Source organism: Musca domestica, unplaced genomic scaffold (genome assembly GCF_030504385.1).
Source record: "Musca domestica strain aabys unplaced genomic scaffold, Musca_domestica.polishedcontigs.V.1.1 275, whole genome shotgun sequence".
NCBI lineage: Eukaryota > Metazoa > Arthropoda > Insecta > Diptera > Muscidae > Musca > Musca domestica.
Window position 1 is genome coordinate 17390 of NW_026712291.1, and position 26079 is coordinate 43468.

Consider the following 26079-nt stretch of genomic DNA (forward strand, 5'->3'; position numbering starts at 1 on the left):
TTGTGGTGACTGAACAAATTTCTTTATACTGGGGCGTGAATTTTGTGCATAGTTTGTTCTAAAGATTTGGTTTTCCAATTTTTGGCACAATGCAAGTGCTTGTGGTAAGTCTCTTGGCTCTTTTATTGCTAAAAGTCTTGGCATATCGCCATTTAGTCCCCTAATGAACGTATCTATAGCTTTTTCTCTATATGCTTTGGTTAAAATGTTTGTAGCTTCATTCTCTATTTCTAAGGATAAGGGTTAGGCATCCGTATACTTCATGGTAAAATTCTTGGATACTTTGCCTACCTTGGGTCAAAGAGGTTAATTGATATTCGAGAGATGATACATCTCTTTTATCGGCGTAATGTGTTATAAGACAATTTGATATACAATCCCAGTTTAATGGAGTATTGTATAATTCTAATACGTTGTCTGCTTGTCCTGTGATCTTGTTTCTTATAACGCTAATAATTCCGTAATATTTGGCAGTGCCCTTTATCGGTTCATAAATTTGAAGAATTCTCTCAACGCTTTTTTTGCCATGATATAAATTCCATACTGTTACCTGAAAATTCTCTTAGACTTTTTACGATATCTGGGATTTTATCTAGGTCTCCTATATTAGCCCTATGTTCTTGATTTATAACCTGATCCGTCCCTGAGAATTCATTTGAATTTTGATTAATAATTGAATTAAAAATGTGTATTCCTTCCGTTCTAATTGCTTGTGATACTATTTCTGTTATTGCGTTTCTAAGATTGACTGACATATCTTCTTCAGGTCTAATTTCTGGGGCGTTGAGTAATGGTGGTCGGATATGATTGTTGGGATTTGACATGATAGAAGATGGTTTTTTTATGTTCGGGAAAAGGATTTTAAAATTAAATCTTATAAATTAATTTTAATACATTTTTATTTGTATGTATTTGATAAGTCGTTATTTCTATTTACTAGTTCTTTTTTCTTTTTAGTGTTGTTTTTATAATTATGGTTTTGAATTGTTTCTTTATATATTCAGTTTGTAGTATTTTATGAAAATTATTCTTTTCTTCTTGTGTTATTTAGTTAATAATTATGGTTTTGAATTATTTCTTTATATAATCAGTTTGTAGTTTTTAAAGAAAATTATTCTTTTCTTCTTGTGTTATTTAATAATGTTTAATTTAAATTGTTTAATAATTGTCTTAAAATTAGAACTTACAAAATAAATATTTTAATCTGCATCCCACCGCTGGTTCCGATTTTGTCCTTTCTACGACTGCTACTTGGGATATTCTTCCAGACACTTATGAGGATGTCTTGCGTTGAAAAACTGCAAGATGTAGAGTTCCGGGTTGCTGTGTCACGATATTTTCTTAATCTTCGATAATATGCTTCTTCACTTTCTTTTTTGTTTAAAGTCGAAGCAATTAACTGATTTGGATTAGAGGTGTTTCTTTTATTTACTTGATATTTTTTTATTGCTCTTTTGCCAGTTAGTGATTTATTTATATTGTCTTTTACTTGTTAAAGTTTTAGAATGTTTTAGTTATTTTATTAGTTCACTAAATTTTCACTTACGTATTTAAATTTTTGTTAAATTTATAGAATGTTTTTTATTGTTCATTGAGATTTCTTTATATGTTCTTTATTAAAAACTTTTTTTTTATTTTATTGAATTAATTTTTTTCACTTATTTTTCAGTAATTTTTCACTAATTTTATTATTCATTGATATTTCTTTATATATTCTTTATTAAAAACTTTTTTTTATTTATTTTATTGAATTAATTTTTTTCACTTATTTTTCACTTATATTTATTTGTATTAACTTTTAGTTTGAAACACCGTTTTATTAAAAACTTTTTGTTATTTATTTTATTGAATTAATTTTTTTCACTTATTTTTCACTTATATTTATTTGTATTAACTTTTAGTTAGAAACACCGTTTTATCGCGATAGACACTTAGCTGAACCCTCGAACGTTGGGCGCCAGTTAATAAAACATTACATTCCAAGACCACCTTCATATCTTGTATATCTACATTTTAGGTGTTTTGACAACAAAAGAGCCAAAATTATAATAATATATGTTATCATGCAAGATGTACCCTGCCAATGAACAAGCAAAATAAAAATATCGTTAAAAGTTTATTTTTTAAATTTTGCATAGTTTTACATGGTACAATAAAAAGTTGTTTTCATTTATTTTGTATTATTTGTATATTTTTAAAATGTGTCAAATAGCGCGAAAAATGAATGAAATGCCTGGATATGCTCTAAAAAATATGATCAATCAATCGTTCACTTCCATGGTAAATCTGCTTAATATTATTAATGCGCGCTCCGCAATTTAAGTTTCTTCCAATCATTGATTTTGGGTTCTAATTCCTATAGTATTTACGTCACTAGTATATTGTTGGTTTATTTTATTTTCTTTCCACCTCTTATTACTAATAAGCTGCGCTCTATGTAAATTATTGCTGAACGTTGTTTTAAAATGTCGTTCCCTAATATGGCATGAAAAGATTTGAGTGTTGGAAGTACCAAAAATTTTATTGGAATTTCATTATTTCCAAAAAGGTTTGCAAAGACATGGTGGGTAACTTTGATAGGACCTCCTATCGAATTAGCATAAAATTCGTTTTCATTTTTGATAATGTTTTTTGATAGGTTTGGTTGAATGTAGTTTTTATTTGAACCTGTAAGTTTTCTTGATATTCTAGGAAACTATTAATATATTCCTGTAAGGTTTGATCTTGGTTTAGATCATCTTCTATTTCATGTTTTACCACGGTGTGGAAATTTCTTTGCACTTTTAGAGGTGGTCTAATTTGAAGTGATTGTTGTGGTGGTCTTTTCCCTTGGAAGTTTTGCATAGGTCTTGGTCTGTTTATATAATTTATGTTACGAGTTCTTATACTGTCGTCGACTTCCATTGGTTGGGGTGGTTTAGGAGCAAAAGGTCTAGGTGGTGGTTGTAGGTTATTTTGGAATGGGTTAATTTGAAATTGATTATTTGAATTGGCCATTTCGTGATTGGTTATTTGGGAATGGATATGATTGGAATTATCCGTTTCTTGTCTGAAAAGTCTGATTTCTAGTGTCAAACCATGGTTGGTATGGTGACGTCGGTTGATACGAAAATTGTGGATAGTGTGTTGTTGGCTTATTATATCTTGGAGGCAATTGTGGTGACTGAACAAATTTCTTTATACTGGGGCGTGAATTTTGTGCATAGTTTGTTCTAAAGATTTGGTTTTCCAATTTTTGGCACAATGCAAGTGCTTGTGGTAAGTCTCTTGGCTCTTTTATTGCTAAAAGTCTTGGCATATCGCCATTTAGTCCCCTAATGAACGTATCTATAGCTTTTTCTCTATATGCTTTGGTTAAAATGTTTGTAGCTTCATTCTCTATTTCTAAGGATAAGGGTTAGGCATCCGTATACTTCATGGTAAAATTCTTGGATACTTTGCCTACCTTGGGTCAAAGAGGTTAATTGATATTCGAGAGATGATACATCTCTTTTATCGGCGTAATGTGTTATAAGACAATTTGATATACAATCCCAGTTAATGGAGTATTGTATAATTCTAATACGTTGTCTGCTTGTCCTGTGATCTTGTTTCTTATAACGCTAATAATTCCGTAATATTTGGCAGTGCCCTTTATCGGTTCATAAATTTGAAGAATTCTCTCAACGCTTTTTTTGCCATGATATAAATTCCATACTGTTACCTGAAAATTCTCTTAGACTTTTTACGATATCTGGGATTTTATCTAGGTCTCCTATATTAGCCCTATGTTCTTGATTTATAACCTGATCCGTCCCTGAGAATTCATTTGAATTTTGATTAATAATTGAATTAAAAATGTGTATTCCTTCCGTTCTAATTGCTTGTGATACTATTTCTGTTATTGCGTTTCTAAGATTGACTGACATATCTTCTTCAGGTCTAATTTCTGGGGCGTTGAGTAATGGTGGTCGGATATGATTGTTGGGATTTGACATGATAGAAGATGGTTTTTTTATGTTCGGGAAAAGGATTTTAAAATTAAATCTTATAAATTAATTTTAATACATTTTTATTTGTATGTATTTGATAAGTCGTTATTTCTATTTACTAGTTCTTTTTTCTTTTTAGTGTTGTTTTTATAATTATGGTTTTGAATTGTTTCTTTATATATTCAGTTTGTAGTATTTTATGAAAATTATTCTTTTCTTCTTGTGTTATTTAGTTAATAATTATGGTTTTGAATTATTTCTTTATATAATCAGTTTGTAGTTTTTAAAGAAAATTATTCTTTTCTTCTTGTGTTATTTAATAATGTTTAATTTAAATTGTTTAATAATTGTCTTAAAATTAGAACTTACAAAATAAATATTTTAATCTGCATCCCACCGCTGGTTCCGATTTTGTCCTTTCTACGACTGCTACTTGGGATATTCTTCCAGACACTTATGAGGATGTCTTGCGTTGAAAAACTGCAAGATGTAGAGTTCCGGGTTGCTGTGTCACGATATTTTCTTAATCTTCGATAATATGCTTCTTCACTTTCTTTTTTGTTTAAAGTCGAAGCAATTAACTGATTTGGATTAGAGGTGTTTCTTTTATTTACTTGATATTTTTTTATTGCTCTTTTGCCAGTTAGTGATTTATTTATATTGTCTTTTACTTGTTAAAGTTTTAGAATGTTTTAGTTATTTTATTAGTTCACTAAATTTTCACTTACGTATTTAAATTTTTGTTAAATTTATAGAATGTTTTTTATTGTTCATTGAGATTTCTTTATATGTTCTTTATTAAAAACTTTTTTTTTATTTTATTGAATTAATTTTTTTCACTTATTTTTCAGTAATTTTTCACTAATTTTATTATTCATTGATATTTCTTTATATATTCTTTATTAAAAACTTTTTTTTATTTATTTTATTGAATTAATTTTTTTCACTTATTTTTCACTTATATTATTTGTATTAACTTTTAGTTTGAAACACCGTTTTATTAAAAACTTTTTGTTATTTATTTTATTGAATTAATTTTTTTCACTTATTTTTCACTTATATTTATTTGTATTAACTTTTAGTTAGAAACACCGTTTTATCGCGATAGACACTTAGCTGAACCCTCGAACGTTGGGCGCCAGTTAATAAAACATTACATTCCAAGACCACCTTCATATCTTGTATATCTACATTTTAGGTGTTTTGACAACAAAAGAGCCAAAATTATAATAATATATGTTATCATGCAAGATGTACCCTGCCAATGAACAAGCAAAATAAAAATATCGTTAAAGTTTATTTTTTAAATTTTGCATAGTTTTACATGGTACAATAAAAAGTTGTTTTCATTTATTTTGTATTATTTGTATATTTTTAAAATGTGTCAAATAGCGCGAAAAATGAATGAAATGCCTGGATATGCTCTAAAAAATATGATCAATCAATCGTTCACTTCCATGGTAAATCTGCTTAATATTATTAATGCGCGCTCCGCAATTTAAGTTTCTTCCAATCATTGATTTTGAAAATATTTTATTTTTCAAAACAATAAATACATACACAAAATTGGCAGAAGTCGGACACACTTAGAAAAAAAGATTGTAATCATCTGGTAGCTTTACCTTACCTTTTTATTGTACCATTGTTAAAACTATGCAAAATTTAAAAAAATTAACTTTTAACGATATTTTTATTTTGCTTGTTCATTGGCTGGGTACATCTTGCATGATAACATATAATATTATAATTTTGGCTCTTTTGTTGTCAAAACACCTAAAATGTAGATATACAAGATATGAAGGTGGTCTTGGAAATGAAAAAGATAAGTACTCAATAACACTTTTACTGGCATCTGTGTTTGAGATTTGGAAATGTGTCCTATAATTGTTCGAAAAGTAGTAAGTGATAATAAATTGGATATTGGGTGAAGGGATAGAGAAAGAATTGTAAAAGGTATTTGTTGGTGTATGTACTTAAAAGAAGGAACTTATTTTGGAAATGCGTACTATAATTGTACTAAGTGGTACTAAATTACTTGTAGTGATGAAATGAACGAAACTATATCTCTGATGTATCTGAAGATGGAGCCCAAACCCAGTTTATATCACCAACTTTATTTTAATATATAAATAATGCGAAAGCATAAACGCTATAAGTATTTCCATAAATAATTTCTAAGTAAAAGACAAACCAACCACATGAACCAAGACCCTGGAAAGCAAGGGCAATCTCGTTGTTGGATGCGATGTCAAAGTCCACCACTTTCAATGGGGCAGTAAGGATACCAATGCCAAAGGTGTGCCCATTTTTGATTTTATGCTTAAACATAATCACAAAAGATGTAACAGGGGAAACGATGCTACTTTTCAAAATAAAAATAGGGAGGAGGCCATTGATCTCTCTCATAACATAGCAAATCTCAGTAGAGGAACTGCATCAAAAACCTCATAAAAATCCAATAAAGGCTCGATGGGACAAATTCGCGGAGTTTACCGAGTCGAGGCTTATATCTACATGTAAACCTCTGCCTCAAACATTGATGGGCCTGTAAATTCAATAAATTCAAAGATTCAATTAGAATTCAAAGATTTTAATTGGGTGTTATGGGAAAACTTGTCCGCTCACCTCCCCTGGCAAAAGATGACAACCTGTTTGGTGGTCTAAAGATCTAACCAAGCTCAGGAAATTAAGTAGACGATTATATAATAGGACCAACAATACCAAAATGTATACGGACTGGGAAGCTTATAAACATTCTTTCAACAGGTACAAACGTGAGATCAAAATGGCCAAAAGGTTATCATGGGTGTGTCTTACTGAGTAGAAGATGTCAATGAAGCTTCCAGATTTCGTAAAGTTTTTTCAAAGGACCCTAAATCCATTGGATGTAGAAAACGAAAAGATGTAAGTTGGACTGACTCTGGTCTAGAGACTCTCAATCTGTTAACCAGTACTCACTTTCCGAACAGCATGGATGCGGGAAATGATCGACTGTTAGAGCGACATAGTCAGCACTGTGGGGTAGAGGAGGTAAGTATCATTGATAGGATTGCAAGCACCCCCAAAATCTTATGGGCGATAAACTCCTTCAAATCTTTCAAGTCACCGGGACAGGACGGCATTACTCCCGCCATGTTAAAGCACGCATCGACGGTAATAATGCCATTTCTGGAAGTGATCTTTAAGGCTTGTCTGCTTCCCTCTCACATTTCATCGCTGTGGAGGGAAATTAGAGTCACTTATATTCCCTTTGACTTCGATGAGCACTGCTCAACATGCCTACATGAAAGGTAAATCTGTTGAAACAGCACAGCATGATGTAGTAAGTTTTGTGGAGAAGAACGACTCGTACTTCACTTTGGCAGCCTTTCTCGATATAGAGGAGACTTCAACAATGTTACACTTGAGGCAATTCATGGTTTCATTACAAAACTTAGTTTACCACCAACTCATGCATTGGGGAGTGCTCTGTCAGGAAATCGTTTCCATTTCTTTGTCTTCTGTCTCCATTACTTTGTCTTCTGGTAACAAAGGATACTCTAAAGGATGGAACAAAAGTAGTGGCTTACGCTGACAATGTGGTTCTACTGATTGCGGGTAAATTCTTGCAAACTGTTTCAGATCTCATGCAGGGAGTTCTTGTGAAACTCTCTAGATGGGCACGATGCAACGGCCTCGGCGTGAACCTATTTAAAACTGCGCTCATACTTTTTACAAGGAGGCGGAAAATCCCAATTTTTTAGTTGGGTTAAGCCTGCCAACGAAAGATAAGTACCTAGGTACTGTCCTTGGCCAAGAAATAAATTGAAAAAGGAACATCGAGGATTCCTTATATTTTCGCAATTTTCTTGCGATTATAAATTCAATTGTGCTATTTTTTTTGTTTTGGACTGTAGTGCATCCAATCGCCACTGGAGTTCACCTTTCCCGTAAGAAAATAGTTACAAATTTTCAGTTTTCTCAGAGTTTCACCGATTTTTTGTAATTCTCAACATTTTTGAGTAATATGTTTCTGCACAACTCTTGAAAGGTCTGCTATTATTCCATTGTTTTTTTAAAAATGGGAAAGAGAATTTTATTTACCCTCTACAACATCCTGTCGTTGTCGTTGGATTCTTTTATTAGTAACGCTGATCACACCAAAACCAAAAAACCAGCGCAATCGCTCCCACCATGACAGTTACCGAAATTGACAATTTGTCATCGTCCCCAATCTACGTCGATGACATAAGTTCTTGGATATGGATATGACGGAGCAGTTTAATGTGGTTCGCAAGCATAAGAATTGAGTGAATTGTTTTGCACTGAATCATTCACACGGTTCTTGTTTCAGTGACATCTTTCCACCTAAATCACGATCGGATTCTCGGTTCGTTTCTTCGCGAACATCCCGAAGGGATCTTTCACCTCCCTGGTTCAGTAAAATTGGACCATTTAGCTAACCACGGTCCTGTGTCTGTTGAATTCCGCCTCTCCAGTAAGTCGCGTCGCGACGTTGACACTGAGGGAGAAGATACTGTGTCAATTAACACAATTTTAGAGATTCGATTCGAAGGTGAACTTCGAAGGCACATTTCGCGTAGAAAATCGGGTCACCACTAAGACACCAGCCGAGTCTCTGTTCGATGCTTTTAAGAAAAATTTCCCACATCTTTCTTAGCCTCAATCATCGGAGATCGATATTGTCATTGACATCGATATCTATCCCAAAGTTATCACGGAGGGGGTGTATGTATGAAACGGTTTACCGACTGCCCAAAGTACGGTTTTCGACTGAGCCATATATGGCCTGTGCTCTTAAAAATAATAATTTGTTTTGTTTTCTTTTTCAACATTAATTCCGTCAAAGTCGAATTTGTCTAATTACAATTAACAAGTTCCAGAACTGTTTTATAACTTCAAGAATGTAAACGTTTTTATTGCGTTAATCAAATTATCCATTATGATATCGAAATGGCAAACTAGTCGCTTCTTGTTGGTTCCGGGACAGAGCAAAGGCGTAGTGCGTTAACTCTACATTGGACTTTATAGTATCATTAGTAACACACTTTAATTCATATTTTTAATACTTGTGAAAAGAGAAAGAAACCAATTAGTTGAAGGAAGAATACATTCCACTTTCTTTGAAAGTTTATAATATATTTACAATTTCCTTTACATATATGATTTTATTTTGTTTTTTGCTGAAAGAGTGCGCTCCTGGGAATAAAAAAAAATGGGTGTGAGAAAGTTTTCCTCGTTTTTGAGTGTGCCCAAAATTTGTTGAAATGTGAGCTGATCTACTCTTGCCTAGCTAAGAGTTGCGTTTGTATGTGTTTGTATTTTTGCAGCCACCATTAGCAAAAATAACAACAACAATCAAATCAAAAGTATCGTTGCCTATCTTAATAAAGCCTGTGCTAGTGCAGTTGTTTGTGTGCTTGTTAGCTTTGTCAGCGTGGTTTGTAAGCTGTCGTCATAAATGATTTAGTGTTTAAAGTGAAACCAAACATATGACATGACATAAGCATCCACCAACTTAAAACTAACAGCCGTGAGTTTTTGAATTGTATAAAATTGTGAAAAAAATATCTAATGGGTAAGCACCATCCTAACAAATTATGACAACACGTTTCGAAAACTTCTAGGAATGCGTTTATCCAAAAAACACCGGTCCCCTGCAATATATTCTGCTGTCTTTTTCTTCGATTTTGTACACGATAAACCTAACCTCTTGCCTCCTTTCCTTCAAAGTGCACAGCAACATAAAAACCGGTTTGCTGTCGCAAACACACACGAATCACCAAAATAATGCTCTACTCATATTCACTCTTAGAGAAAACTCTTCATCTATTTTGAGTAATTCTGCTGCCACTCTAATTTTTCAAACAAGAGTGACTCAGGAGTGCTCCCACACAAAATAAAAGAGTGAAGAGTAGACTCCATTAAAAACCACCACTCTTTTAGCAATCGCATGACAAAGAGGAAAAAACAAAACGGATCAATATATAACATCACTATTCATCACTGGTATCCAATTGACCAAAGGCATGGTACAATAAAAAGGTAAGATGTCCGTAAATTAAAACACCTTGTTGCCTATAATTTTGAATAATTCTGACAGGAAGCGGGCATAGCCTCTGGGTTGTATTCCTGTAGTTTTACGAAGCTGTTCTACCTCCTTATTGTACCATGCCCAAAGGTAGAAACACAACAATGTCATAAATTGATTTTGCGGTAAGTAATCTCATTTGTTAAAAATTGTTTTTATATATTTTTGACATAATAAATTTACAAAACTTTTGTTCGCTTGCAAAATGTTTGCCCACTTCTGAACTTGTAGCATTGAACTTGTTTAGCTATGTTTACAATTGTTTACTTTGAAAATTTTGGGGGAATTTGTTGTCCAAAAATGAGATTGAATAATGTACCATGTGAACTTGGTATAACTGAAGTTGTGCGACTTTCGTACTAGTATCTACGATACGTCATCAGATGTTACGTTGCGTGTGTTCCACTAATTTTGATTGACAATCATTTGGCATCGTCAAAATTAAAGTATGTTGTGTGTTTGGAGATTTTTCGACTACTAAAATGGCAGACGATTTACAAAACTATAAATTACAACTTCAGCAGGTAATAATATTTATTTTTGACAGTATATTTATCATCTAAAATACATCTGTGTTTAGGTGGAAGCTGCTTTACTTACAGACCCTGAAAATGAAGAGCTTCTGAAGTTGAAAAAGGATTTGGAGGAGGTCATCGAATTAACCCGAGACCTCGTAAAAACTCAGCTAGAGGAGCAAAGTAAACCTGCATATATTGAGCCTGCAAATTCAAAATCTTCATATGATGATATAGAATCAGCTTTGATTCACGTTGAGAAACTTTTTTCGCCAAGCAAAGTATGGAAAATTGGTGATAAATGCCAAGCAAAGTGGACAGAAGATGGGCAGTTTTATGACGCCACCATTGAAGATATTACGGAACATGGTGAAGTTAGAATTATTTTTGATGCTTATCAAAATCGATCGACTACACTACTTAATGAGCTTCGTGAGAGAAGTAGTCGTACAGAAGTTTTTCCGAGTAACAAGCGTCATAGGCCTAATCAGAAAGAGTATCTTAAGAAACGAAAGCTTAAGAAACAACAACGCTTTAAAGAACTGGAAGAAGAACGAGAGCAAGATAAAAACAAATGGTTAAGTTTTACCACAAAGCATTCAAAAAAGCAAGGAATGCAGGTAAAAAGTATTTTTGCATCTCCTGAAAATGTTGAAGGTCGTGTGGGAATCGGTACGTGCGGTGTTGCTGGTAAAGGAATGACGGACTACACAGTCGGTGAAAAACATAGAAAAGGACTTTAAATTATTAAATTAACTTCAATTATGATTCTAAGGTGTTTTTTTTTTGTAATAAAATGTATTTCATACTTACTTTGACATCATTTTATCTCTGTCATTTCCTCTTCCAGCTTGGTGAACGGAATTTCGCTTTTGAAGTATGTATTGATTTTCTTTTGCTTTTGATAACGTCTCAAATGCAAGGTCATCATGGCCGGCCTTTTCATGGACACGTGCCAATAGCAAAAGTTTTTTTGTTCTGAGCTGGATCTCTTCTGCATCCAAGGAGTCCCTGTGTATAGAGTGATAATTAAGATATTAATTTACTGCTATGAGATTTTGCTGTTGAATCTAAAACAATTTTCTAGTCACTTTAAGTCATATGTGATACCCTACTCACTAACTTACGATAAAGTTCCTATAGATGTGACCTTGGAATAGAATTCCTCAAGTAATAGGACTACATTAAAATCATTCAAATTATTAAGGTCCTCAAAATGTTTATTAGTAGAATTCAGTTCAAATTTATTGAGTGCTGTGTTATTAAATCCTCATTTAAAATAATCCTAAAGACGCTGAAACCAAAATCACAAATTTTACATTCAAGACTAGTTTTTCCAAGCATAATTGACATTACATGTTTGTGAATGTGTCTGGTCCATTTCACTTCATTGTATAAATGTTTATGTATATGCAATATATATCATAAATTTTGACATTTTTCGCTGTTATGGCCCATTTCACCCGCTAAATATTATGTCTCGATTTCCATCTAAAATGTTATTAGTCTTCCGGCAAATGTATGAAATGAATAACATAAGGAATATTCTACCTATTTATATAAGTGTTCACATTTATTTTGATGTTACAAAAAAACAATTCCCGCATCATATTTCAACATACCACAGGTTTGAGCTAATTCGTGCATTTAACATGCAAATCCCTGTCAGCATATTGCCACAAACATGGAAAACTACTCTCAATCAGCGAACAAAACAATCGAATAATATAAGTCACAAATTTTAATTTTTTTTCAATCATTTTGTACTCCGAACGAAAGAAAACCACAAACATTTCATTGCCAGAAGTACACAAACAATTGGTCTGTTCCAGAAGTGCAAGAATGTAAAACCTTTTACTACGATAACCGATTTTCCCTTTATGATATCGAAAAAATTGCAAAAATAGGAGATTCTTGCAGGTTTTGGGAGATAGGTAGATCCATATGTAAAATGGTGGGTCTAGAACCAATATTTCGAGGTGTTACAAACTTTCGTTGTTGGGTATAAAAGAAGTTTCATTAATGCACTTGTCTACTTTCTTTTGCGCAAACTTTTACGGATTAGGTTGATAATTCCGTCAACCCCATTTATACTGTTATTTAAAATGGAAAACGATCGGAGGCAATCATTATTAGAAATGGAAACAAATCTTCGTTTTGAAAGCACAAATTTTTGACAGAAAGGCAATAGTGTAAAATCATGGTACCATGGCACAATAGCTGCAGGTAGAACAAACCTGTAAACTAAATACAATTTTTTTCTTTTGGTGTCTCTATTCTGTCAAAGTATATACACAGCCTTTATATGTGTGTGTATTATTTTGAATAAAAAAGAAAATAATTTGAAATGATTTCAAATTTAGAGACAACAGAAATTCTTATTTTTTACGCTAACGGGCAACAATAGGTGTGTCTGGTTACTTTTCCAGCAGGAATTGTCCAGCAACTTCTTTCTGAGAGAGTAAGGTAGTTTTATTCTCTTTTGCAAGGAAAATGCGAAAAGTAAACAGACGGTATTCCTGCAGAAGCTTGCAACTAATCAGCTGATTTGTCAAAACAAACCAATTTGTCCCCATAAGGAGAATTAAAACAAAGGAAGAAATACTAATTTTACAAGTTTTTTAAATAAAAATGTTGGAAATAGTCTTTTATTTTCTTATTACATATTAATATTTACTTTTTTCACATTTTTTTACGTTGTTCTCAAATTGAAACTAAACAAACAATAGAAAACATCTGATTGAATGTCGATGAATGGGAAGAAGAAGAGTTGCAAGTGATTGCAAGAAGAAATTTGTCCAGCAAGAATTTGCAAACTCTCACTGAAAGAACTGTCAAAATTTCTCTCTCCAACCGCTCTATTTTGCAGAACTTTCGGGTTAACAGACGACTTCCAGTAACAATTTGTAACAATTGTTACAAATTTTAGAGTAACCAGACACACCTAATATGTATAATAAAACAATCTTGTCCTACTATGATGGATACAATTTTGTGGAGAAACACCAATATTCCGTTCAAGTTTTGTGGGTTTTCGCCATGGTACAATAATATAGATAACAGCAAGTGTTGCTGTACAGCAAACATATGTGCTACAAGTGTCAGAGTTATTTGTCCAAAAAATGTAAACAGAACAATTAATTTTAGGAATTTGGGTTATTAAATTTAAAATAAAAGAATAATAAATGAAATCAAATAAAAACCAGTAAGGAAAGCTCAAAAGTCGGGCGGGCCTACACCCTACACCACTATGCATATTTAGTAGAACTCTCGTAAAAGAAAGGTTTATATTGCAAATTCTGAACTCTATGTCATACCTGGTACAAAATATCGTTATGGTAGAGAGCATATTCCGAAAGTTGGAGATTTAAAAACCAAATCGGATGAAACATATATATGGGAGCCAATTTGAAATTCTTCCTTCTATGCTAAACTCGGTTGAATTTCGAAAATTCACTCCATTTGGGCTAATATTAGCTATTTGGTGCACAATAAACATGAACTCGAAAAATGATATATATATATGGAGGCTATATCCAAATCAGAGCCGATCTTCATAAAATTGAAAACAGCTATTTCTTGGCTGCATCTGATATCTGGTACCAAATATTATTGTATCGTGCACCAAATTTAAAATACTTATTTATATACTAAATTCGGTCTGAAGTGCCAAAATTCACACTATTTGGACTGATATTAGCAATAGCAAATATAATCATGAATTGCTAGGCTGTATCTGATATCTGATGCAACATATCAGTCTCGTGGAGTGCATATTACGAATGTGAGAGTCTTAAACACCAAATCGGATGAAACATATATATGGGAGCTATAGCTATATCTGAACCGATTTTCAAATTTGAAAGCACCTGTTTGTAGGCTGAATTCCGTCAGATGTAGCAAAATTCAAACCATTTCTACTGATATTGACCATTTCCAAATTGTTATTTAGAAAATTTCATCTCAATCGAATAATAAATGCGACCTGCATTTTGTTTACAAAAATACATGGACGGACGGACAGACAGACGGACGGACATGCATAAATCTACTAAAAATGTGATTCTATGCTGATCACCAAAAGGAACTATGGGTTTATCTCGTTTTCTTCTCCATGTTACATACAAATGTACAAAGACATAATACCCTTACCACTATGTGGTGTAGGGTATAACTAGATTGTCTAGTTGAAATTTGCTTGTCTGCCTTGAACAAAAGTTCTGTAAACAGTCTATAAGTCTTTACATTATAGTATGAACCCTACATTATAAATATAAGCGCTACCAATAAACAACTACGACCGAATGTTGATTTTTAAAATGATATTTTAAGTAGTCCCATTACATATTTACATATTCCAATATCGTTTTGTCAAAAAGTATACAAAGCAGGGTTTAAAATGCTAACGCCAAATTAGCGATAGCACCGAAAATTTTCAGAATTGCAAACAAAATTTGAAAAATTCAAATTTAAAAATAAAAATTCTTATATATGTATATTGTAATAGCCCCAGTATTTAGTATCTTATTATATATTATTGAATTCAAATTACTTTAATTTTAAACATTGTATGGCTGATCATGTGCTGGCTGTGGCTGTCAATATTTATTAGCAGATGCACTGATACAATGTTTTAAATTAAAGGAATTTGAATTCAATAATATATAATAAGATGCCAAATACTGGGACTAGTACAATATATGTAAGAAATTTTATTTTTAAATTTGAATTTGTCATTAAAAAACGGAACAAAATATATTTTAAGAAAATATGTAGATTTCAAAGATTTTTGCGTTATTAATTTTGGTTATTGTGCGTAAAAGTTCTGCATTCTTTATCCCACTCGCGCAAAATCTTTTATTGTAATTAATTATTAAATAATGTAAATAAGTAGTTAACTCAGATAGTGACTAATATATACATACAAAAACATGTAAATTGAGTCAAAATATATCAATAAATCAAAAAATGCTTCTATATTTTCTCAAAAATTCGTGTATGGCTAGGTTAGCTTAAAAAGAGCGGCAAAATAAATTGCTACAAGTCATAGCAGACATACACATAAGCCCGAAGTTTGGCCTGTTGTGCGCTCTACTGACATGTTGTGTGAAAAAAGGATTTCATTGATTTATGTTAAAAAAATAAGCCTACATTGGAAATTCTCTTGACGTTTCCTACATTTGAGAGTGATCTCTTCCTAAGAAATGAGTTCTTAAGTTTGTGAAATCAGGTCGGTGGTATATTATTATGAAAGTAGTATCGGTCCACGTTTTGATAACGGTGCCTCCCGATATTCGGTATTTTATGCGCATCCGATTTTAAAATACAGCGAATCAATACATTTTAATGCTTATGTGTTTTGCGAAATTCTATTTGGCAATGAAGATGTAGGAAAGCGTGAATTTTCACTGACCAAAATTGAAAGCAGTAAGGAAAAGTCAAAAGTCGGGCGGGGCCGACTATATGATACCATTCACCACTGTGCATATTTAGTAGAGCTTCCTTAACAAAAGAATTTATTTCAAGTAGATCATACTACTCGTCAAAATTTGGCTTTAGAGCAAATATAGTTTGTTATAGAGTGCATGATATCACTTGGAGAAGGATTATATTAAAAATATATATATCGGAACCGACTTGCACAAAATGGAAACGTACGTCCCGAAATTCACTCTATTTGGTCTGATATTAGCCAATATTTTCACTATAATCCGGAAATCGAATTAAGGATATATATGGGATCTAATTCAAATCTTAGCCGTTCTCGATAAAATTTGGCAGAAGTACCTGGTACAAAATATCATTTTTGTCGAGTGCATGTTACGAATGTGAGGGAGTTAAACACAAAATCGGATGAAACATATATATGGGATGTACCAAAATTTAGAACTTTTTGAAAAATATTGGTCATTTTGTGCACAATTAACCCGAAATCGGTTGAAGATATATATATATATATATTTAGAACCTATATCCAAATCTGAAACGATCTTCATAAAATTTGGCTGATGTATTTCCGAGCTCTATAAGTTATCTGGTACCAAATATCATTGTTGTCGAATGCATATTACGAATTTGAGAGACTTAAACACCAAATCGGACGAATCGTATATATGGAAGCTATAGCTATATCTGAAGAGATTTTCATCAAATCTAGACTGAATTCGGTTGGATATGCCAAAATTCAGGTCATTTGGACTGGTATTGGATATTTGGTGCATAATTAACCCGAAATCGATTGAGGATATACATGGGAGACAAAATTTGTAACACTTATTTCAGAGCTGTGTACGATATCTGGTAACAAAGATTATTGTTGCGGAATGCATATTACGCTTGTGAATGACTTTAAACCCCAAATTGGATAAAACATATATAAGAGAGCTATAGCTATATCTGATCCGATTTACACCAAATTTGAAGTACTAGTTTATAGGATGAATTCAGTCGTTAATGCCAAAATTCAGTCCATTTGGACTCATATTAACCATTTGGTGCACAATAAAGCTGATATCGGATAAAGATATATATGGGAGCTGTATCCTAATCTGAATTTTAGAATTATTTCGGTCGGATCTACGAAAATACAGGCAATTTGGACTTAGATTAGCCATTTGGTGTACAATTAACCCGAAATCGGTTGAAGATATATGTGAGCCATATCTAAACCTGATCCGATTATCACCAATTTCAATTCAATGCGACCTGCATTTTGTTCACAATAATACATGGACGGACGGACTGACATGCGAAAATCGACTCAGAAAGTGATTCTATGAATATCTGTTGGGGCAACCCAAATTAACAATATGGCATCTCATGTTGCAACATCCTATACGGCAACGCTCATATAATAGGACGCCGTGCTACCGCCATTTCAGCTTGCTCAGTCTTGTTCTGTCTGTCACTCGAGTCTGACTCACTACAATGTAACTTCTTCTTTCTTTTTAAATTAGTAGCTGTGAACGCTCATCATCCAATAAATCTTTACACCTTTAGTATTAACAAACATTGGCTTTTATTTCAAACCATAAAAGCACAACAAAAGTGGCTACGAGGATAGTGGAAATTGATCAATAATTGCACACACAACAATCCGCAATAATGTCTCAAGACATAATTCTACAATTGTTAACAGAGCAACAAAAAGCTATGTCGCAACAAACGCAACTGCTAAAGCATATGGCTGATCTTCTTCAAGCACAAGGAGCACCAAATTCACCACACTCACCACAAACATCAAATTCATCCAAAGCAGCACTAATGGAATCACTAGCACAGTCAATGACAGCATTCGTGTACGAGCCAGAGAGCGGTCTGATATTTCAAGCGTGGTACAACAGGTTTGTGCATGTTTTCGGAAAAGAAGCAAGCTCAATTGAAGAACATGACTAAGTGGCCTTGTTATGGAGAAAAATGTCGAACCAAGTACAAGAAAGGTTTGCCAACTACGTATTACCAGCAAAACCTGAAGAACTCAAGAAACTGTTTGGTAAAACAAAAACACATGTCTCACAAAGATACAAATGTCTCCAGCTAGCAAAAGGCGACAGCGAAGATTTCATAGAGTACGCAAGCAGAGTAAACCTACAATGCGAACTATTCAAAATGAGAGAACTGAAAATCGACTAATTCAAATGTCTCATTTCTCATTTAGGACTCAAGTCAGCAAAAGACAACGACATAAGACTTCGCTTACTAAAGGTACTGGATGATGAAAACACTACAATGAACCCAGATCAACTAGTAGACGAAACACAACGAATTCTAGATCTCAAATCGGACAACATTTTCATTGAACATCAATCAAAAATCGTCTGTTCACTCAACAAGCAAGCACGCAAAAGACTTTAAGAAGCACAAAACACCCAATTCACCCTGTTGGTATTGCGGAGACCTTCACTTCAAATTTTGTCCTTTCCAGAAACATAAATGCACAACATGCAATCAAGTGGGTCATAAAAATAACTTTTGCAACATCGCTAAGACTGGTAAGAATTTCAAATCATCATCTGAAAACAACCAGAACGAATTCAAGAAATACAGCAATTCAAGGAAATCATTCAAAACTAAGGCAGTTTTCAAAACACACAACATTAATTTCCGCGACTTAAGGAAATACACAACTGTCCTAATTAACAACAATCTTGTAAAACTTCAAATTGATACTGCGTCAGACATATCCATTGTATCTATCAACACATGGAAAGCTATAGGTAAGCCTGAAGCCTACGAAACTTTTGACAACGCTAGCGACGCAAACTCAATCAAGCTCCTAGCAGAATTTCAATGTGACGTCACAATCGACAAAACATCAAAAACATTAAAATGTTATATAACAGATATAGAAAAACTCAATATCATGGGAATCGATTGGATTCAATCATTCAATCTATGGCAGAAACCAATAACCTCATGGTGTCATCAAATAACCTTCGTTGATGAAATAGCAGAATTGAAAACGAATTATCAATCAGTTTTTGATAACAGTACCCCAGGTATGTGCAAAACAAAAGTCAACATACAATTATTGACAAACACAAAATAAATATTCGTTCCCAAACGACCAGTTCCTTCCGCAGCAAGAATGGAAATTGAAACAGAACTCCTCAGATTAGAAAACGCAGGAATATTCACACCGGTAGATTCATCGAGGTACACAGCGCCGATAATGGTCAGCAAACGTAATGGAAAAATTCGAATATGTGCAGACTATTCAACAGGACTAAACTCAATAGTAGAACCTAATCAGTATCCATTACCAACACCGGAAGAAATCATGTCTGATTGCCACAACTGTGTAATCTTTAGTCACTTAGATCTCTCAGACGCATATTTACAAGTCGAAGTTGATGACGAAAGTAAAGAGCTTCTCACCATCAATAAACACAAAGGTCTGTATAAGTTCAACCGTCTAACCCCAGGTATAAAATTAGCTCCGGGAGCATTTCAAATGATCATGGATAAGCTATGCGTAGGCATAGAAGGAGCAAAAGCATATATAGACGACATCATGTTATCAAGTCCATCTATTCCGGAACATAAATCCAATTTAAACAAGCTTTTACAAAGAATTCAAGATCACGGATTCAAGCTGAAATTTGAAAAATGCCAATTCTTTCAAAAAACAAATCAAATATCTAGGACACATAATAAGCAAAGATGGAATCAAACCTGACCCAATCAAAATAGCAGCCGTTCAAAATCTTAAAACGCCAGAAAACGTCTCGGAAGTAAGATCGTTATTAGGCTCTATTAATCATTACGGGAAATTTGTAAACAACATGAGAACACTACGTAAACCTCTTGACGATCTACTAAAAAAGGACGCCAAGTTCGAGTGGACGTCACAGTGTCAAAAATCATTAAACGACTTTAAGAGCATCTTGACATCAGATCTTCTTTTAACGCATTACAATCCAAACTTGCCCATACATGTAGCAGCCGATGCATCATCTCACGGAATCGGCGCGGTTATCTATCATATGTTTCCAGACAACACTATGAAGGCAATACATCATATTTCCAGCAAATCGTTTACAACGATGAGCCCTTATATTACTGGCTTACAACTTCGTAATTAAATACACAAACACAAAGAACTTTGGTCACGCTGATGTATTATCAAGATTAGTCAACAATCACGAAAAACCCCCAGATGACTTTATAGTGGCTTCAATATCATTCGAAGAAGACATACGTAACGAGGTAAATGAAACTATGTCAGTTCTCCCAGTATCATTTAAAATGATCGTCGATGCAACAACAAAATACACGGATTTACAAATGGTCCTCAAATACATTCAAACAGAATGGCCAGAAAGCAAGAAAAATGTTAACCCATCAATAATTCAATTTTTCAACCGCAAGGAAAATCTTTCAACGTTCGATGGTTGCATTCTTTTCAATAATCGTATAGTAATTCCTAAATCATATCAGAGACAAATCTTACAACAACTTCACAGACGACACTTATCAGCAGAACGCAGCAAAGCCATCGCCAGAAGTTATGTTTATTGGCCAAACATCGACAAACAAATTGAAGACTTTGTTCGGAATTGCAAAAATTGTCAACATGCGGCAAAAAGTCCAGTAAAAACAAATCTTTGCCCATGGCCATTAACTTCACACCCTCTTGAAAGGATACATATAGACTATGCTGGTCCAGAAAAAGGTAAATATTATCTTCTTATCATCGACTCGTATTCAAAATATCCTGTTATCTACGAGACTACAACGACAACCACATATGCAACATTAAAAATGTTAAACGAATATTGTGCACTCTTCGGAAATCCTGAACAATTAGTCTCGGACAACGGAACACAGTTTTGTTCAGAACAATTTGGGAAGTGGTGCAGCAAAAAAGTCATTAAACACACAAGGACTGTTCGTTTTCATCCAAGTTCAAATGGACAAGCCGAGCGTTTCGTTGATAGACTTAAACGTGCATTAAAAAAACTCGAAGGAGACGAAACGCCTACGGAATCTCTCCAAACCTTCCTAGAAGTCTACAGATCCACACCAAATCCCAATTCACCAGAAGGTAAATCTCCAGCAGAACCTTTTTCGGAAGAAAAATGAGAACGGTCTTCGACGTTCTAAGGTAACGACAATCGCCTGAGTATAACGTCAATCACAAAATGGAACAGCAGTACAATACCAAACACGGTACCAAAAACAGAGAGTTTAGCAACGGAGAATTGGTCTATGCAAGAAACTTCAAAGGAAAGAAAGGTTACTGGACAACAGGCGAAATAGTCGAGCGTAAAGGGAAAGTCATTTACAACACTCTAATCGACGTTGGGGACAGAAAAATTCTAGTACGAGCTCATACTGATCAACTTCGACATAGAGAATCGGTAGAGTCAAGCAGTCAAGAACGACAAAAACTACCATTGGACGTACTACTTGAAGAATTCGAAATCGCTTTGCCTAACCATCAAGAACATTTTGCAACTTCAACAGGTTCACCAAACGGGACACCTCAAAGAATAACAAGTCGCAGACAACCAGTCGAACCTATTTCAAGATCACCTTCTCATCTTAAGGAGGGAGACGTTGTGGCAACCCACATTTATAATATGGCATCTCATGTTGCAACATCCTATACGGCAACGCTCATATAATAGGACGCCGTGCTACCGCCATTTCAGCTTGCTCAGTCTTGTTCTGTCTGTCACTCGAGTCTGACTCACTACATTGTAACTTCTTCTTTTTTTTAAATTAGTAGCTGTGAACGCTCATCATCCAATAAATCTTTACACCTTTAGTATTAACAAACATTGGCTTTTATTTCAAACCATAAAAGCACAACAGTAACTATAGATCTATCTCGCTTCCTTCTCCATGTTACAAACAAATGCACAATGACTTAATACCCTTACCACTATGTGGTGTAGGTTATAAAAAAGCATCGCTTGGATCATGCTCAAGTTTTTAAAAAATCATCTTCTTTTCGCTGTAAGTATTAGCCAGTTAAAAAGTTCGGTCCGGCCGAACTTTGAATTTTCAAAAAAAAAAAAAAAAAAAAAAAAAACGTTAAAAATTCTGTTAAATTCTTAAAAATACCGGATATAGCCGTTATATTGGGGTCTCTACGACGTAAACCTACATAGGCTTTGTTTGTCATAAGCCATTACCATATTCGAAACTTGAAATAAACGGTGAATAATATAGGTAAAATCATCAAAATACCGTATATTGGGAGGTACCGTTATATCGGAGCTATACGAAGACGTGGACCTACATAGACAATTTTCTGTCACAGGCTGTAGTATCCATTTCGAATTTCAAATACCAATGTTGAAACAATTCCGGGGAATAACTTCGCTAAAATCGTCAAAATACCGAATATCCGGAAGTACCGTTATATGGGGACTATATGAAAACGTGGACCTATATGGCCCATTTTCAATACCAAGAGTCCTGCGGGTATAATATACGTATTACCAGCAAAACCTGAAGAACTCAAGAAACTGTTTGGTAAAACAGAAACACAAGTCTCACAAAGATACAAATGTCTCCAGCTAGCAAAAGGCGACAGCGAAGATTTCATAGAGTACGCAAGCAGAGTAAACCTACAATGCGAACTATTCAACATGAAAGAACTGAAAATCGACTAATTCAAATGTCTCATTTCTTATTTAGGACTCAAGTCAGCAAAAGACAACGACATAAGACTTCGCTTACTAAAGGTACTGGATGATGAAAACACTACAATGAACCCAGATCAACTAGTAGACGAAACACAACGAATTCTAGATCTCAAATCGGACAACATTTTCATTGAACATCAATCAAAAATCGTCTGTTCACTCAACAAGCAAGCACGCAAAAGACTTTAAGAAGCACAAAACACCCAATTCACCCTGTTGGTATTGCGGAGACCTTCACTTCAAATTTTGTCCTTTCCAGAAACATAAATGCACAACATGCAATCAAGTGGGTCATAAAAATAACTTTTGCAACATCGCTAAGACTGGTAAGAATTTCAAATCATCATCTGAAAACAACCAGAACGAATTCAAGAAATACAGCAATTCAAGGAAATCATTCAAAACTAAGGCAGTTTTCAAAACACACAACATTAATTTCCGCGACTTAAGGAAATACACAACTGTCCTAATTAACAACAATCTTGTAAAACTTCAAATTGATACTGCGTCAGACATATCCATTGTATCTATCAACACATGGAAAGCTATAGGTAAGCCTGAAGCCTACGAAACTTTTGACAACGCTAGCGACGCAAACTCAATCAAGCTCCTAGCAGAATTTCAATGTGACGTCACAATCGACAAAACATCAAAAACATTAAAATGTTATATAACAGATATAGAAAAACTCAATATCATGGGAATCGATTGGATTCAATCATTCAATCTATGGCAGAAACCAATAACCTCATGGTGTCATCAAATAACCTTCGTTGATGAAATAGCAGAATTGAAAACGAATTATCAATCAGTTTTTGATAACAGTACCCCAGGTATGTGCAAAACAAAAGTCAACATACAATTATTGACAAACACAAAATAAATATTCGTTCCCAAACGACCAGTTCCTTCCGCAGCAAGAATGGAAATTGAAACAGAACTCCTCAGATTAGAAAACGCAGGAATATTCACACCGGTAGATTCATCGAGGTACACAGCGCCGATAATGGTCAGCAAACGTAATGGAAAAATTCGAATATGTGCAGACTATTCAACAGGACTAAACTCAATAGTAGAACCTAATCAGTATCCATTACCAACACCGGAAGAAATCATGTCTGATTGCCACAACTGTGTAATCTTTAGTCACTTAGATCTCTCAGACGCATATTTACAAGCCGAAGTTGATGACGAAAGTAAAGAGCTTCTCACCATCAATACACACAAAGGTCTGTATAAGTTCAACCGTCTAACCCCAGGTATAAAATTAGCTCCGGGAGCATTTCAAAGGATCATGGATAAGCTATGCGCAGGCATAGAAGGAGCAAAAGCATATATAGACGACATCATGTTATCAAGTCCATCTATTCCGGAACATAAATCCAATTTAAACAAGCTTTTACAAAGAATTCAAGATCACGGATTCAAGCTGAAATTTGAAAAATGCCAATTCTTTCAAAAAACAAATCAAATATCTAGGACACATAATAAGCAAAGATGGAATCAAACCTGACCCAATCAAATAGCAGCCGTTCAAAATCTTAAAACGCCAGAAAACGTCTCGGAAGTAAGATCGTTATTAGGCTCTATTAATCATTACGGGAAATTTGTAAACAACATGAGAACACTACGTAAACCTCTTGACGATCTACTAAAAAAGGACGCCAAGTTCGAGTGGACGTCACAGTGTCAAAAATCATTAAACGACTTTAAGAGCATCTTGACATAAGATCTTCTTTTAACGCATTACAATCCAAACTTGCCCATACATGTAGCAGCCGATGCATCATCTCACGGAATCGGCGCGGTTATCTATCATATGTTTCCAGACAACACTATGAAGGCAATACATCATATTTCCAGCAAATCGTTTACAACGATGAGCCCTTATATTACTGGCTTACAACTTCGTAATTAAATACACAAACACAAAGAACTTTGGTCACGCTGATGTATTATCAAGATTAGTCAACAATCACGAAAAACCCCCAGATGACTTTATAGTGGCTTCAATATCATTCGAAGAAGACATACGTAACGAGGTAAATGAAACTATGTCAGTTCTCCCAGTATCATTTAAAATGATCGTCGATGCAACAACAAAATACACGGATTTACAAATGGTCCTCAAATACATTCAAACAGAATGGCCAGAAAGCAAGAAAAATGTTAACCCATCAATAATTCAATTTTTCAACCGCAAGGAAAATCTTTCAACGTTCGATGGTTGCATTCTTTTCAATAATCGTATAGTAATTCCTAAATCATATCAGAGACAAATCTTACAACAACTTCACAGACGACACTTATCAGCAGAACGCAGCAAAGCCATCGCCAGAAGTTATGTTTATTGGCCAAACATCGACAAACAAATTGAAGACTTTGTTCGGAATTGCAAAAATTGTCAACATGCGGCAAAAAGTCCAGTAAAAACAAATCTTTGCCCATGGCCATTAACTTCACACCCTCTTGAAAGGATACATATAGACTATGCTGGTCCAGAAAAAGGTAAATATTATCTTCTTATCATCGACTCGTATTCAAAATATCCTGTTATCTACGAGACTACAACGACAACCACATATGCAACATTAAAAATGTTAAACGAATATTGTGCACTCTTCGGAAATCCTGAACAATTAGTCTCGGACAACGGAACACAGTTTTGTTCAGAACAATTTGGGAAGTGGTGCAGCAAAAAAGTCATTAAACACACAAGGACTGTTCGTTTTCATCCAAGTTCAAATGGACAAGCCGAGCGTTTCGTTGATAGACTTAAACGTGCATTAAAAAAACTCGAAGGAGACGAAACGCCTACGGAATCTCTCCAAACCTTCCTAGAAGTCTACAGATCCACACCAAATCCCAATTCACCAGAAGGTAAATCTCCAGCAGAACCTTTTTCGGAAGAAAAATGAGAACGGTCTTCGACGTTCTAAGGTAACGACAATCGCCTGAGTATAACGTCAATCACAAAATGGAACAGCAGTACAATACCAAACACGGTACCAAAAACAGAGAGTTTAGCAACGGAGAATTGGTCTATGCAAGAAACTTCAAAGGAAAGAAAGGTTACTGGACAACAGGCGAAATAGTCGAGCGTAAAGGGAAAGTCATTTACAACACTCTAATCGACGTTGGGGACAGAAAAATTCTAGTACGAGCTCATACTGATCAACTTCGACATAGAGAATCGGTAGAGTCAAGCAGTCAAGAACGACAAAAACTACCATTGGACGTACTACTTGAAGAATTCGAAATCGCTTTGCCTAACCATCAAGAACATTTTGCAACTTCAACAGGTTCACCAAACGGGACACCTCAAAGAATAACAAGTCGCAGAC

At 34.2% G+C, this 26079-nt stretch overlaps 2 protein-coding genes across 2 annotated transcripts in view; one reads left to right on the top strand and one right to left on the bottom strand.

The window, feature by feature from the left end:
• The window catches only part of LOC131803204 (tetratricopeptide repeat protein 21B-like), a 46236-nt gene that overhangs the window by 12412 nt on the left and 7745 nt on the right, over nucleotides 1-26079 (bottom strand). Inside the window, exon 4 of the mRNA XM_059124303.1 lies at nucleotides 11391-11588. Within this exon, the coding sequence (XP_058980286.1) occupies nucleotides 11391-11588 (198 nt within the window). The remainder of the gene's footprint in view (nucleotides 1-11390; nucleotides 11589-26079) is intronic.
• On the top strand, nucleotides 10433-11400 carry LOC131803205 (survival of motor neuron-related-splicing factor 30-like). The gene is made up of 2 exons (XM_059124304.1): nucleotides 10433-10586; nucleotides 10643-11400. The coding sequence occupies exons 1-2, from the start codon at nucleotides 10545-10547 to the stop codon at nucleotides 11318-11320; spliced, it is 720 nt and encodes a 239-aa protein (XP_058980287.1). The 5' UTR covers nucleotides 10433-10544; the 3' UTR covers nucleotides 11321-11400.